Source organism: Gadus morhua, chromosome 21 (genome assembly GCF_902167405.1).
Source record: "Gadus morhua chromosome 21, gadMor3.0, whole genome shotgun sequence".
Lineage (NCBI taxonomy): Eukaryota > Metazoa > Chordata > Actinopteri > Gadiformes > Gadidae > Gadus > Gadus morhua.
Genome location: NC_044068.1, coordinates 8,293,703 through 8,306,876, shown reverse-complemented (window position 1 = coordinate 8,306,876; position 13,174 = coordinate 8,293,703). Strand labels below are relative to the sequence as shown.

Genomic DNA, 13,174 nt, shown 5'->3' with positions numbered 1-13,174 from the left:
CCCGCGTGAACACAGATGTGCGTGTTCAGTCTAACTCAGCTCTTTTCCGCGGAGGCGTCCTACTGCTCGTGTCATCATCAATTACCTTCACCTTATCTGGCCCAGGTGGAGGAAGGGGAGGAGGTGGAGGAAGGGGAGGGAAGACGAAGAACTAAATCAATCTATTTACTTCCTTAAAGGCCATCTCCGAGTCTGTTTCTGAGGACAGCCGTCCCCACGGGCTCATTAATCGGCGGTGGCGATCGGACTCGTCGCTGTCTTTGCTCTCCCCCCGACACGTCGAGCGCTGAGCGCCCCCTTCCTCCCCCGCTGGGAAGGTGACTTCTAAAGGGAGAGACGGAAAGGGAGAGGTACCCCCTGGGACCGCGGCGCACGAGAGAGAGAGGGAGAGGGAGAGAGGGAGATGGAGAGAGAGGGAGAGGGAGAGAGAGAGAGAGAGAGAGAGAGAGAGAGAGAGAGCCAGGGGCGTTTAGGTGTGCGTTCTAATCTATGCTTATGTGTGACAGAGAGACACACAGAGAGACACAGGTAGAGGGAGAGAGAGAGCTTGAATGTTTATTCATCCGAGAGTTCATATTGTACTTACACGCATGTCCACACCAACACAGACAAACCAACACATTCACACACACACACACAAACAACCTTCAGGCACAGAAACTTTGCCTTCAGTACGTTTGTCCATGAATGCTTGCGTGTCTCCAGTGTACGTGTGCACGCCACTGAACGTGTGTGTGTGTACGTTTGCTATGTTACAGCGCCTGCACTATGCTATTCGCATCGACGTTGGCGAGTAGGTGCGATCCATCACACAACGCGCAGCCTTGACACGCTCACTCGCCGCCATCTCTTCGGTATCACTGCGGTGACAGCTCGTTATTTACCGTTGCCGCGGGACGCATGGTGCAACCCTAATTAATCGATCGGATACGATTCATCCCCGCCGTGTGCCCCGTTACCACCCCCCCCCCCCCCCCCGCGCGCTTGGCCTTGCCCTCTGGATAGACGAGGAGAAGGCCACGTAGGGGGGAGACAGGAGGAGCAGAGGAGGCGGAGGGGAGGAGAGGGCTGTGTAGGAAGAGCGTGAGTGGGAGTGGGATGGAGTGGGAGGAGACAGCAAGGCCACGGGGGGGGGGAGCGAGAGCAGCCGAGAGGGATGGGCCAGAAGAGGAGGAGGCAAAGTAGGGAGAGAGAGAGAGAGAGAGAGAGAGAGGAGCGGGAAGAGTAGGAAGAGGAAAAGCCATGTCGGGGAGTGGGTCGGGGTAAGGGGGGAGGAGGAGAGTGTGTGAGAGAATGCAGTGTCCCACGCAGGGTCGTGGATCAAGGCGTGACTGGCTGCCTACCTTCGGTGGCGGGGAACAGGGTGCCCCCTTCGGTCTTGGTCTCAGCCAGCTTCCCTGTCCTCAGCAGCACCTCAGCAAAGTTCTCCTGGGGCACGCCGCTGCAGCCTGCATACACGTCCTGACTCTGGAGAGGGGTGTGTGTGTGTGTGTGTGTGTGTGTGTGTGTGTGTGTGTGTGTGTGTGTGTGTGTGTGTGTGTGTGTGTGTGTGTGTGTGTGTGTGAGTGAGTGAGTGAGAGAGTGAGAGAGTGAGAAAGTTAGTGTGTGTGTGTGTGTGTGTGTGTGTGTGTGTGTGTGTGTGTGTGTGTGTGTGTGTGTGTGTTAGTGAGTGAGTGAGTGAGTGAGTGAGAGAAAGTTAGTGAATGTGTGTGTGTGTGTGTGTGTGTGTGTGTGTGTGTGTGTGTGTGTGTGTGTGTGTGTGTGTGTGTGTGTGTGTGTGTGTGTGTGTGTGTGCGTGGTGAAATGGTAGGGTGTGGGTATTGGACAGGAAATTGAATGAAAACAAACAACAAGAAAAAGTTGGCGAGCCATTGGTTGACACACCCCCTCAACACACACACACACACACACACACACACACCGAGCTCACAGCTAGAGACGGAGGCAGAATGGAGCGCGTAGTGAAAGTGACTAACGGTCTTCATTTACAGGTGCTCTGCTCACAGAGGCAGAGTGGGCGGCAGGAGCGACGGTAAACACTGCAGCAAACCCATAAACTGCACCAAACGAAGGTCAAATGAAGTGGTCCGTCGCTCAGCCGCGCACGTCAAGGGCCCCTCCGCGGCCCGTGTTGAGATCTTTAACCTTTATAGTCCCACGGACCCAGAGGCCACCCCTTCAATGACCAGACACATTTCCCCTCCTCGCTCCCTTGTCACTCCATCACCCCGTCTCCCCCAGGCCGTCCGTCTCCCCCATCCCTCCCGTCCCCCTCTCTCTCCCCCGCCCCCCTTAGCCCTCCCGTGTCCTTCTCCCTCCCCCCTCTCCCCCAGCGTTCCCCCGTCCCTCTAGTCTCCCCCGTCTCACTTCTCACCTCACTCCTTTCTACCTCTCTCTCCCCCCTCTCCCCCAGCCCTCCCCTATTCCTTATAGTCTCCCCTGTCTCCCTTCTCACCTCTCTCTCCCTTCTACCTCTCTCTCCCCCTCTCCCCCAGCCCTCCCCCGTCTCCCTCTGTCCAGGTCCCTCCATCAATTTATTGACAGCGGTATGATAAAAAACAATTGATCAGCTGGCTCCAAGACAGATGGACAAAGGGCCTGGGGGGCGGGGGTCTACTATTGACTGATGCAGGACGGGGGATGGATAAATGTTAGTGAGGACCAGAAGGGGGTGATGGTGGTAGCAGGATGTGTGTGTGTGCGTGTGTGTGTGTGTGTGGTGGCGGGTTTGGAGAGCGCTATTAAAATGTCATGAGCGGAGACGTATCGGCCCTCTCGGTTTCCCCTTGCGTCCACTCTTTAAGCCATCCACATGATTTGTGTCTCAGAGTAAAAAGCCCAGTCATAGCCCACAGGGTGTCCATTTTCTGGAGGCGCTGGAAGGTCAAATGACTCCCGTCCTCACTTTTATCCTTTCTGCCCCCTCTGTCACTGCCTCTGTGCTCCCCCTGCCTCTCTCTCCTGTTTAGCATACAGCTGCCGTTTCCCTGTCGCTATTTAACATTAAACGGCTACTGGTCCGGGGCAGTTCTGACCGCCGCAGCCTTCAGTCGGGCGCTGATACCGCCCCAAATGACTCGCTTTTTGTGCTTGATTATTAAGCAGGAGTCCACATTCGTTTTGTTCCTCACGCTAGCCGCCATGGCGATTTGGAGTGAAAGTAAACTAATAAAACATACATAAGTGAACAAACATAAAAAGGATTTCCAAATAAGAAAACCCCAACAGCAGCCTTGAAGACGAGAAACCATTTCCTCAGGGCTGCGTCGTCTATTTCCTTGGGCGGTAATTAATGGAAGAAGAGTGCGGGTGAAACTGAACGCGAGGTAAACAAGCCCTCAGCCGGGTCCCACTCACCGGGTCTATGTAGGGGTTGTGGTGGAGCTCCTGGTAGAAGGGTCCGCAGGCCTGTCTCTCTAGCCCAGCGTTGTCAAGCCCCGCCCCCTGGCCGCCGGACCCCGTGCCAGGACCCTGAACAGACGCACAGACCTCGTTAAGCATGGGCAGCCGCCCCCCGTCGCCTCCCTCGGGCTGGGGCGGCCTTGTGTGTGTGTGTGTGTGTGTGTGTGTGTGTGTGTGTGTGTGTGTGTGTGTGTGTGTGTGTGTGTGTGTGTGTGTGTGTGTGTGTGTGTTTGTGTGTGTGTAAGAGCGAGAGAGAGAGATACAGAGAGAGAGTGGGTGTGTGTGTGTGTGTGTGTGTGTGTGTGTGTGTACATATTTTTATTTGCGTGGGTGTTTGTGTATATTTCTTTGTTTACTGCATAACTTTCACACACACAGACACACACACACACCTCCTTCCCTTTACCCAACTCCTTCTTGCCCCCCCCGTGCCTCCGGTTTCCATGTATGCGTGCGTGTGTGTGTATGTGTGTGCGTGTGCATGTGTCCTAGGAAATAGCCCCAACTTCACCCTTTAACCCCCCGTCTGGTTCATGCGTGCGTAGGCATGCATGTGTGTGATTCAGTTCAACCTTCCCCTCAACTCTACCAACCCACTCACGAGCCACCCCCCCCCCCCTAGACTCCAGCTGCCCACCCAGACCAGAAGAAGGAGCCATCCATCCTGGCACTGGTGGGCAACACACAGACGCTGGCCAGAGACAGGAGGAGGGAGTGAAACGTTCAGCAGGAGCAGGAGTTAATGATGTGGACGTGGGGAGGTCCAAATTGCTGGTTGCCTTCTTTGGTTGAAAGCCTATTAAGAGCTAAGGGGGGGGGGGGGGGGTACACTCACACACCCACCCACACACACTTATCATGTGGCAAGTGTGTTGTTGGAGCCAGCTCTGTTTCTCCCCCATGCCTGCATCCCCTTGTGCAGGTACACACGCACACACACACACACACAAACACACACGCACGAATACACACACACAAACACACATGCACGAATACACACGCACACACACACACACACACACAAACACGCACCCTCACACACAAAAATGTGTGCACACAAACACTTGCAAACGAACACACACACACACACACTCAAACACACATGCACGAATACACACACACACATACAAACACGCACCCTCACGGACAAAAATGCGTGCACACAAACGCTTGCAAACGCCCACACACAGACACACAGACGTCCGCACAAAGGCACCTGCAGCGGGCGGAGGTAGTTGAGCGAGTCCTTCCACCAGCGGTGGTCGCCCACCGCGGTCAGCACCGCCTTGGTCGTCATCCCCGTGGTGGTCAGCACCTTCATGGTGGTGGCGGTGGTCCGCTGGAGCAGGTCCCCCGCCCGGCCCCCCGAGGAGCCAGCAGATGGGGTTCCGGGCTGCGGGCCAAACCAAGATGGTGGGGGGAATCAAACCAGAAATATAAAATGAAATAAATAAAACGATCCATTGTAATGGAATTTCAATGTTTGGCTGCCGTCCCAGGCTTCACGGAGGGACAAATATATCGCATTTATTTGTGTACGGTTCGATTTAATCTTCCAGATTAAACAAAAACACAGTTTTTTGTATTAAAGTGCGCTTGAGACGCAGGGCCCGGTGATGGTGGATTCGATTGTTATCGTATTTTATTTTTTTGCGGCTGCACATTGTGCAACTTTTCGTCTGCTGTGCTGGGTATTGCAGAATTGGAAAAGGCTTTAGAAACACATTTAGGGAGGCGGCGCGGTTAGGCCAAATCGTTTAGTCCCTTGCAATAATACTTTACTCGCTCAGGCAGTGCAGGCAGCAACAGAAGGGACCCGCACTTACAGCCATGCAAGGCGGCCCGCACACACGCACACACACACGCACACACACACACACCCATACTCTCATTCACATCCTCAGTACATTTTTGACTGCTTCAAAGGAAGGAAAAAAATTGGATGGACAAGATGTGGATGCCAAAACACCACACACAAGCACGCACACACATGCGCAAGCACACGCACGTGCACACACAGCCAGGCAAGCACCAGTCCAAATACATGGGTGATCCAGATCATTAAACATTAAAAGCCACTTCTGGATAGGCATGAATAAACCAGGGCGCATGGCAACATCAACACTAGAATTGATAGCTTGTCAAACAGGAAACAATAGGTGTAATCATTCACAGACAAAGCACAGAGGCAGACACAACAAACACACATACTGTTGCACGCAGGCACACACCAACAAACAAATGGATTAACACAAATAAGTCTGCTGCACACACACACACGCACAAGCACAAACACTCACACACACATACGCTGAAATCTTCATAGACAAACATATGCACAGATCTACCCTTTCACACACACACACACACACACACACACACACACACACACACACACACACACACACACACACACACACACACACACACACACACACACACACACAGTCCTGATCGGCCCATGCACACCCAGAGAAACACACACCTGTGTAGCGGAAGAGTCCTCTGCCTCTGGTGTTGCTGGGGTGACATTAGGCTCCATCTGATGGTTGACGGCCTGGTACAACATCTGAAAGGAAGTCAACAAAGCTGCCCGCTCTTATTGTGTCACGCAATTGTGTTTTCCGGCGATGAAACTTATTTCATCTGCTGAAGTGCCTTCCTTGAATAGATGACAGCCTTATCATTATTTTGTGTGTGTGTTCTTTCCTGTAATTGTTTTTGTGTGTTTTTGTGTCCGTCATAGTGGGGTAATTTCATTGTGTGTGCGTGTGTGTGCGTGTGGTTGTTTTTGTGTGTGTGTGTTTCTATGTGTGTGTATGTGTATGTGTGTGTGTGTGTGTGTGTGTGTATTTGTTTTTGTGTGTTTGTTTGTGTGTGTGTGTGTGTGTGTGTCCATATGTGTCTCTGTGTGTGTGTATGTGTCTGTGTCTATATGTGTGTTATTGTGCGTGTGTGTGTGTGTGTGTGTGTGTGTGTGTGTGTGTGTGTGTGTGTGTGTGTGTGTGTGTGTGTGTGTGTGTGTGTGTGTGTGTGTGTGTGTGTTCGCACGCGCGCGTGCATGCGTGCGTGTGTGTGTATGCGTGTGCGTGTATGTGTGTGTGCGTGCGTGCGTGCGAGAGAGAGCGGTTAGGGTAAGGTTACCAACCTGGGTGGCCAGGTCGCTGGAAGCAGCCAGCAGACCGTGGATGCTGTCGGGGGGGCAGTGGGTGAGGCTGAAGGCCAGCAGCTCCTGCCGGGCCGCCAGGTCCCCGTAGCCCTCACACTGTCCCAGCACACTCACCACCTCCCAGGCCGGGCTAAAGCCTGGTCCCGGAGGGAGAGGCCGAAGGGAAAGGGAAGGAAGGATAGGATGTCAGAAGACGACCTCAGTGTCAGAGTACATTCCCGCATCAGGTTTATTAGGGGTCCAAGCCAACAGGTTGGATCCCTATTGTTTTTGTAAGGATCTTTTTTATACTTCCCCCCCTGAAAGTGGGACTACAGCCCAAACCGTAAATGGTGCACACGCGCCAATTGTATGACTAGAACCAGGTCCGGCACCACTACTCAGATAACAAAATCCAGACACGCCGGTCCCTAGGTGGCGCTATACCAAGGAATACGCGTTTTGGGCTATAACTCCCACACCGAACCTCCCGCAGTCCAAAACGTTATACGCACAGATTCACTGGAGTCTGCTGCATCTTTTAGCATAGGCCACGCCCATTTGCGTCTCGAATTTTTCTTTCGCAAAATCGCGAAAACCGCAAAACTGCTTTTTCCCTACTCCTCCCACATTTCTTGACCAATCATCACCAATCTTTGCACACGACATCTTCAGACGTACACGCAAAGAAATGATCGAACACTTTTTTGATCCGACCTTCGACGACGAAACGGTAGCGTTTTGAATATTTGTTTATTAGCTACGTTACACACAAATCAAAAATCACCAAAAACCCAAAATTACACATCGGATCGAGTCCAAATTTAACACGCATGTTGGTGCTAACCTTAATGTCGTTCGATAAAAAATTCGGAAAACTTCGCCATTAGGGGGCGCAATAAACGAGGAAATTGTATATCTTCTACAAAATGTCGCCATTAGGGGCCGCCATAAACAAGGGAATTGTTCATCTCCTAACTGGCCAAAGGAATGTTCTGAAAACGCGTTTGGGGATATAACTCCAACACCGAACCTCCCACAGTCAAAACCTTTAAATCCACAGGTTCACGGTTGCATTTTGAACACATGCTTCGCGTTGTGCCGGCGAAATGCACATTTCTTGGACCCCTGCTTAATTTGTATTTATTATTTTTAGGCTTTTCCGGAACTGCTGCTATGTGTTAAGACGTGCAACGGTGTGTTGGTGTGCCTGGTTGTTTATATGTGTGTATGTGTGTGTTTGTGGATTTCCACGTTCAAAAGACAAATATGTATCCGCCAGGAGATTATTTACGATGTGTACACACACACACCCGCACACAGACGAAGAAACAAACACACACACACACACATGCACGCCGCACACACACAAGATATTTGTTTTCGGCAACTATATCAATTTCAATCTTCTACGTTGTCTTACTGCTCTAAGCTACAACACCAAAAAACAATCAGATAACACACACACACACTCACACACACACACACACACACACACACACACACAGACACACACACAGACACACACACACACACACAAGGCTGAAGTAGCTGATTGAACTTTGAGCATGAATCCAATACAAGGGAAGAGAAGGCCATATATATATATCAGGCTTTGAGACGATGCAAAATGTAACTCATAGCCCGGAGATATTAAAGTGCATTCACATATAGATGGTCTCTCGACTGAACAGAACCCTGCATAATTCTCCCTAATACATCTGGTATGGATGCAGAGGATGTAGCAGGGACTGTGTGTCTGTGTCTACCGGAAACATTCAGCCCTCCCCAAGCGATCCAACACAGAGCATTGACACTAATCTGATTGCATCGTCAGATTTCCGGTCTAGTACTATATTTCAATTTTTATTTTTTTTACACTCCATTGTCGTCCCTCGTTTCTGGGCAATGTGGACAGGGCTGTGTAATATTCTGCTGGGATGCGGTACACTCCACCATTAAAGCGATTAAAACAATGAATTATTAAGGTAATGCGTGGCCGTCCCTTACCCCTTCAGATAAGATTGGGGTGAACGCTAGTTCCAGTGAGTGGGAGTGTGTGAGGGGTTCCTCTGGAGTTCACTGCTGGTGCTATCAAACGGAGGTGAGAAGACAGTACAAGGGGAGCATCCCCAAGCCCACCCTCCTCCCCTCTCCCCCCTCTCCCCTCCCCTCCTGCTTAAGCCTCACTTCTGAATTCTTAACTTTTTTCTTTCTTTTTTTCCTTCCACTTTACTCCACGAGGAGGGAGGGAGGGAGGGAGGGAGTGGGACAATGAGGACACCGCAGTCGACGGGAAAGCGTTGCTTACAAACAGCCGGTGTGAAAGATACAAATTGCTTGTGGTTAAACACTGCCGCAACGAATAAAGCGGCCGGCTTTGTATATTAATCATGTTTTCGAGAGCGCCGCGTTGACAAGAGCGGCAAATCACCATACTGTAAGAGCGCCCACGAGTGCACTGGGTTAGCCTCACCCCTCGGATCTCCTTTTCCCCCGTGGATCCATACGTCTATCCAGAGAACGGTCCATCTGTTCCCCCTGTTGCTCCACGTACGTTTACATCGCGCAGGGAGAGAGAACCCAAAGCCTGTATGAATCAATGACGCGCTGTCGGAGATGCTGACGATCTGATGATCTACCAGCCTTGTACTGAGTGGGCATCTATGTAACACGGGTAATTAATAACGGGGTGGAATCAAGAGCGCACGGAATATCACCATCGCCAATCGCCGTGCGTTTTTATATGTTCACCGATAATCGCTTTGCGGTTGCGGAAAAGCGTTGTTATCCGTGATAGATGGGGAGACAGCCGGTGGATGCTAAGCCCACCCGATTGCCAGGAAGTGTAGCAGTCATAAGAGTCGATAGGATGGAGCACAACGGCCATAAAACACAATATCAGGGCGGAGGAACGTTTATGATGCAGACCAGAAAGGACAACACTCAAAACTTCACAGAGCAAGGGATGCGATTGGTCAGTACAGGCGATAGCGTGCTTTGCAGGTCGTCAGAGACAACAAGAGGAAGGGAAGAGGTCATAATTCACAATACCAGGTTTACTATTGGTCATAAAAAGAGATGAACAGTAAGGAACAGTAAGAAACTCATACTGCCAGATATATCATTGGTTAGGTCAAAATCGTATAGATTGCAGGAAGGATAGGGGATATAATGGAGAATAGCAGGGACAGGATTAGGGGGGTGATGTACTGTACCTGCCGCCATGAGGTCCTGGCAGTGGATGTAGGAGGCCTTGTAGTCGAGACACTGGGCAGCCTGCTCAGCCAGGAGAGTTAACACCTGCCCCTTGCGCTGGTCTGCCTCATCCCCTAGACAGACAGACACACACACACACACACACACACACACACACACACACACACACACACACACACACACACACACACACACACACACACACACACACACACACACACACACACACACACACACACACACACACACACACACACGCAACCACACACACACAAGACACAAGCAGACGAATTAGACTTCCGAAGTGATTAGACAAACCCAAACAGGGAAACGGTGTTCAAACAGTATTTCCGGGAATCATTTTTCAATCTGTGGAGATGGATGTCACCGAAGCAGTGCAAACACACTCTGCCATCTCATAATCCTCCATATCGTGTAGCACATCCAACTTATTACATCTTCCACCTAATCCTTCATCTAAACAAACACTCCGGCGCGCACACATCGGGTACACAAACAAAGACTGGTCTCGCGCTCACCCACACACTGACGCAAACGCACAGACGGTGTTGTGCATGTGCGAGAGTGCCCGCCCACGCCTGATGTGGAAAACCAAAATATGATTCAGCGCATTAACTGCAGCCGAAGCTGACGGAGGCACGACATCACAATTTTTCTGATATGAACTATTTTGTTTGGAATTCATCATCACCCGACGAGAATAAATTAATGAGGAAGTCAAATTAAATAATACCTTCGTGCCCTTGGCCCCCCTATGCGCATTAATCTCAGCCCGACAACCCCTGGAGCCCGCAAGAGGCATTATAAGCATGCACAGGGCGTACTAATTATGCACAGGATGTTAGCATGTACGGGACAAACTCAGCATGTGCGGGGGAGCGAAGGGTGCTAGCACGTGGGGGGTACTTGACTGAGGATAGGTGTTGGGCAGGGTTGGAGGAGGGTTGGACAGGCGAAGCATGGACAGGGTCTTAGCATGCGCTGGGCATTGGCAATTGGCATGCATGGCGTGTTAGCAAGCTCAGGACCGCAGCATGCTAAGGGACGCTATCATATACAGGGTTGACTTACTGTGCAAAAGGGATTAGCATTCAGGGTACGTTAGCATGCACGGTGTGTTAAGAGTGCAGGTTAAGTTAGCATGCAGGGTACGTTAGCATGCAGGGTGCGTTAGCATGCACGGTTTGTTAGCCAACCCAGCGGGGTGTTAGCCAGCCTAGCGGGGTTAGTTCCCCCTTTGATCCCTGCGACAAATTATCAGAAGAAGAAGACTTGTGGAGAAGGTGATGCTTGTGAGAGAGTCTATGTTTATCATCACAGCGCGTTGGAGACGGGATCACGTCAAGCGGGCCTCCTGTGTGACGCGTGTGCCAAGTGACGGGTCCATGATTGGCTGCTTATAGTGGGGGGTGAAGGGAGGCGTTGGTGGCATGCCATTGTGAAGGCATGCAAGGAGTGATGAATGAGGGGGTGATGGGTGAGAGTCTCTCTTTAAAGAGGCTGATCAAGTCTCTGGAGTTATTCTGGATGAGCGCAAGGTGTGCAAAGGTGTTGGATTTAGTGAGTGAGTGAGTGAGTGAGAGAGTGAGAGAGTGAGAGAGAGAGAGTGTGTACCACTGCATGCGTTTGAGCATCTGACCCGTTTCACTGCCTTCCTTTTGACCAAAACAATATATAGATGGGCTCAAATCAATATCTGGCCTCGTTCCACATAGCAGACATAAATAAAGAACTCAACTCAGAAATTTCGAAGACAAATTGAAAATCCAACCCTTTCCCTGGCAGCTGACACCGAGATCGTGCGGGAATGGTGAGGCATGTCGGAATTATTGACAAAAGAGATAACAATCTTCCAATAAAGAACTGTCATTATAAATCAACATTTGAAGGAAAAACATCTAAAAGGCTACATCCACAACAACAACAACAAAAGTAACAATCCTAAATTGTGTTTGGGTCAAACGCTACTCCCACATGTTGATCCGTCTCGCCGTGAGCAGGAGCAGTGAATCTCCTCGGTGTACAGCCGTCTTCCCTATTACACATACCCGTCAATCCAGAGGAAGGGCACAGCTGTTACTGTTGTTGTTGTTGTTGTTGTTGTTGTTGTTGTTGTTGTTGTTGTGCTTTTTATTCTCTTGGCAGCCTGGCGGCCTCAGATTTACAGAAGACTTCCGCAGACCCCAGGCAGGGACCCAAACCAGAGGGGCACCGCTGATAACTCTATTAAATATTCACAGCGGACACTGGGAGCGCTGCACCCATCAAAACCTCGCCAGCCCTTTGTTTGTTTATTTTAAAATGTGTTTATTCTACCTCTGTCTGTCTCTCTGTCTCTCTCCCCCACGCTCCCTTCATCTCCCCCCACTCCATCTCCCGCCCACGCCTCTCTCTCTCCCTCTCCCTCCCTCCTCTCTCCCAATCCCTCTTCTCTCCTCCCCCCGTCTCTCTCTCCCTCCCTCTTTTTTATCCTCCCTCCTCTCTCCCTCTTTTATCTCCTCCCCCCTCTCTCCATCCCTCCCACAGTCGGGACGCCCCGCAAATAGTAATTCCGGAGGCGCCGGCGCTTAAAAGTGTCCCAACGCCAAAACACCAAAAGCGCCAGATCAAAACCACTACAGAGGGAAGCAGCGGCGGCTCGGAGACCCACAGAGCGGAAGGATATCAGGGAGAAGGGGAGAGCCGACAGAGGCAGGACGACGGTGAAAAACACCGAAAAGAAAGTTGAAAAGAGCCGTTTGGGCTGCAATTATTCAGAGGAAGGGGAACGCGACCAGGAGGAAGACGGGCACCCGAAGGAGTGAAAGGGAGCGGTGATGAAAGAGAGCCAGAGTTTTGACTCGCTTCCGTTCCGCCAACCACGGTGAGGTGAACCCCCATACAGAGTGATGTTATTTTTCAAATAGCTCACCTCCAGGTGTGTGTAAGGATGAGGGCGCGTCGTTATTTTACTCGTCCCAGCAGTAGCCGCGTCCCCCGCCCCCACACTCACTCACATGCCAGCGGCCAGGCGGAGGGGGTCAAAGTTTATCTCCGAGACTTGGTTTCACAGGCAAACGGTCGCCCCCCTCCCGCAACCCCCCCTGTCCAAGCGCCCCCAAGGGGCTCGCCCCTAAGCGAGCAGCGCACCGTATCGCAGCCCAGGTGTCTTGAGGCTGTGGATCCACCGCCTCAACCCCCTGATTCCATCCCTCGGGAGCAGGGCCGGGAGTGACAGATCTGGCCTGGCCTTTAAAAACCGGACCACCAAGTTGAATATTAAATCAGCCTATTAGGTATGGGCGGGCTCGGTGGCCAGTTAGCCCCCCCCCATGCAGGGTTAGCAAGCAAGAAAGGTTGGAGGAAATCTATAATAAAGAAATGCATGATAACTATATTTTATAT

General features: G+C 51.3%; 1 protein-coding gene across 1 annotated transcript in view; it reads right to left on the bottom strand.

Moving 5' to 3' along the window:
* The window catches only part of nbas (NBAS subunit of NRZ tethering complex), a 155,888-nt gene that overhangs the window by 85,057 nt on the left and 57,657 nt on the right, over positions 1-13,174 (bottom strand). Inside the window, exons 34-39 of the mRNA XM_030344571.1 lie at positions 9,769-9,882; positions 6,551-6,708; positions 5,888-5,971; positions 4,619-4,795; positions 3,358-3,471; positions 1,344-1,467 (exon numbers count right to left, since the gene is read on the bottom strand). Coding sequence (XP_030200431.1) covers positions 1,344-1,467; positions 3,358-3,471; positions 4,619-4,795; positions 5,888-5,971; positions 6,551-6,708; positions 9,769-9,882 — 771 coding nt within the window. The remainder of the gene's footprint in view (positions 1-1,343; positions 1,468-3,357; positions 3,472-4,618; positions 4,796-5,887; positions 5,972-6,550; positions 6,709-9,768; positions 9,883-13,174) is intronic.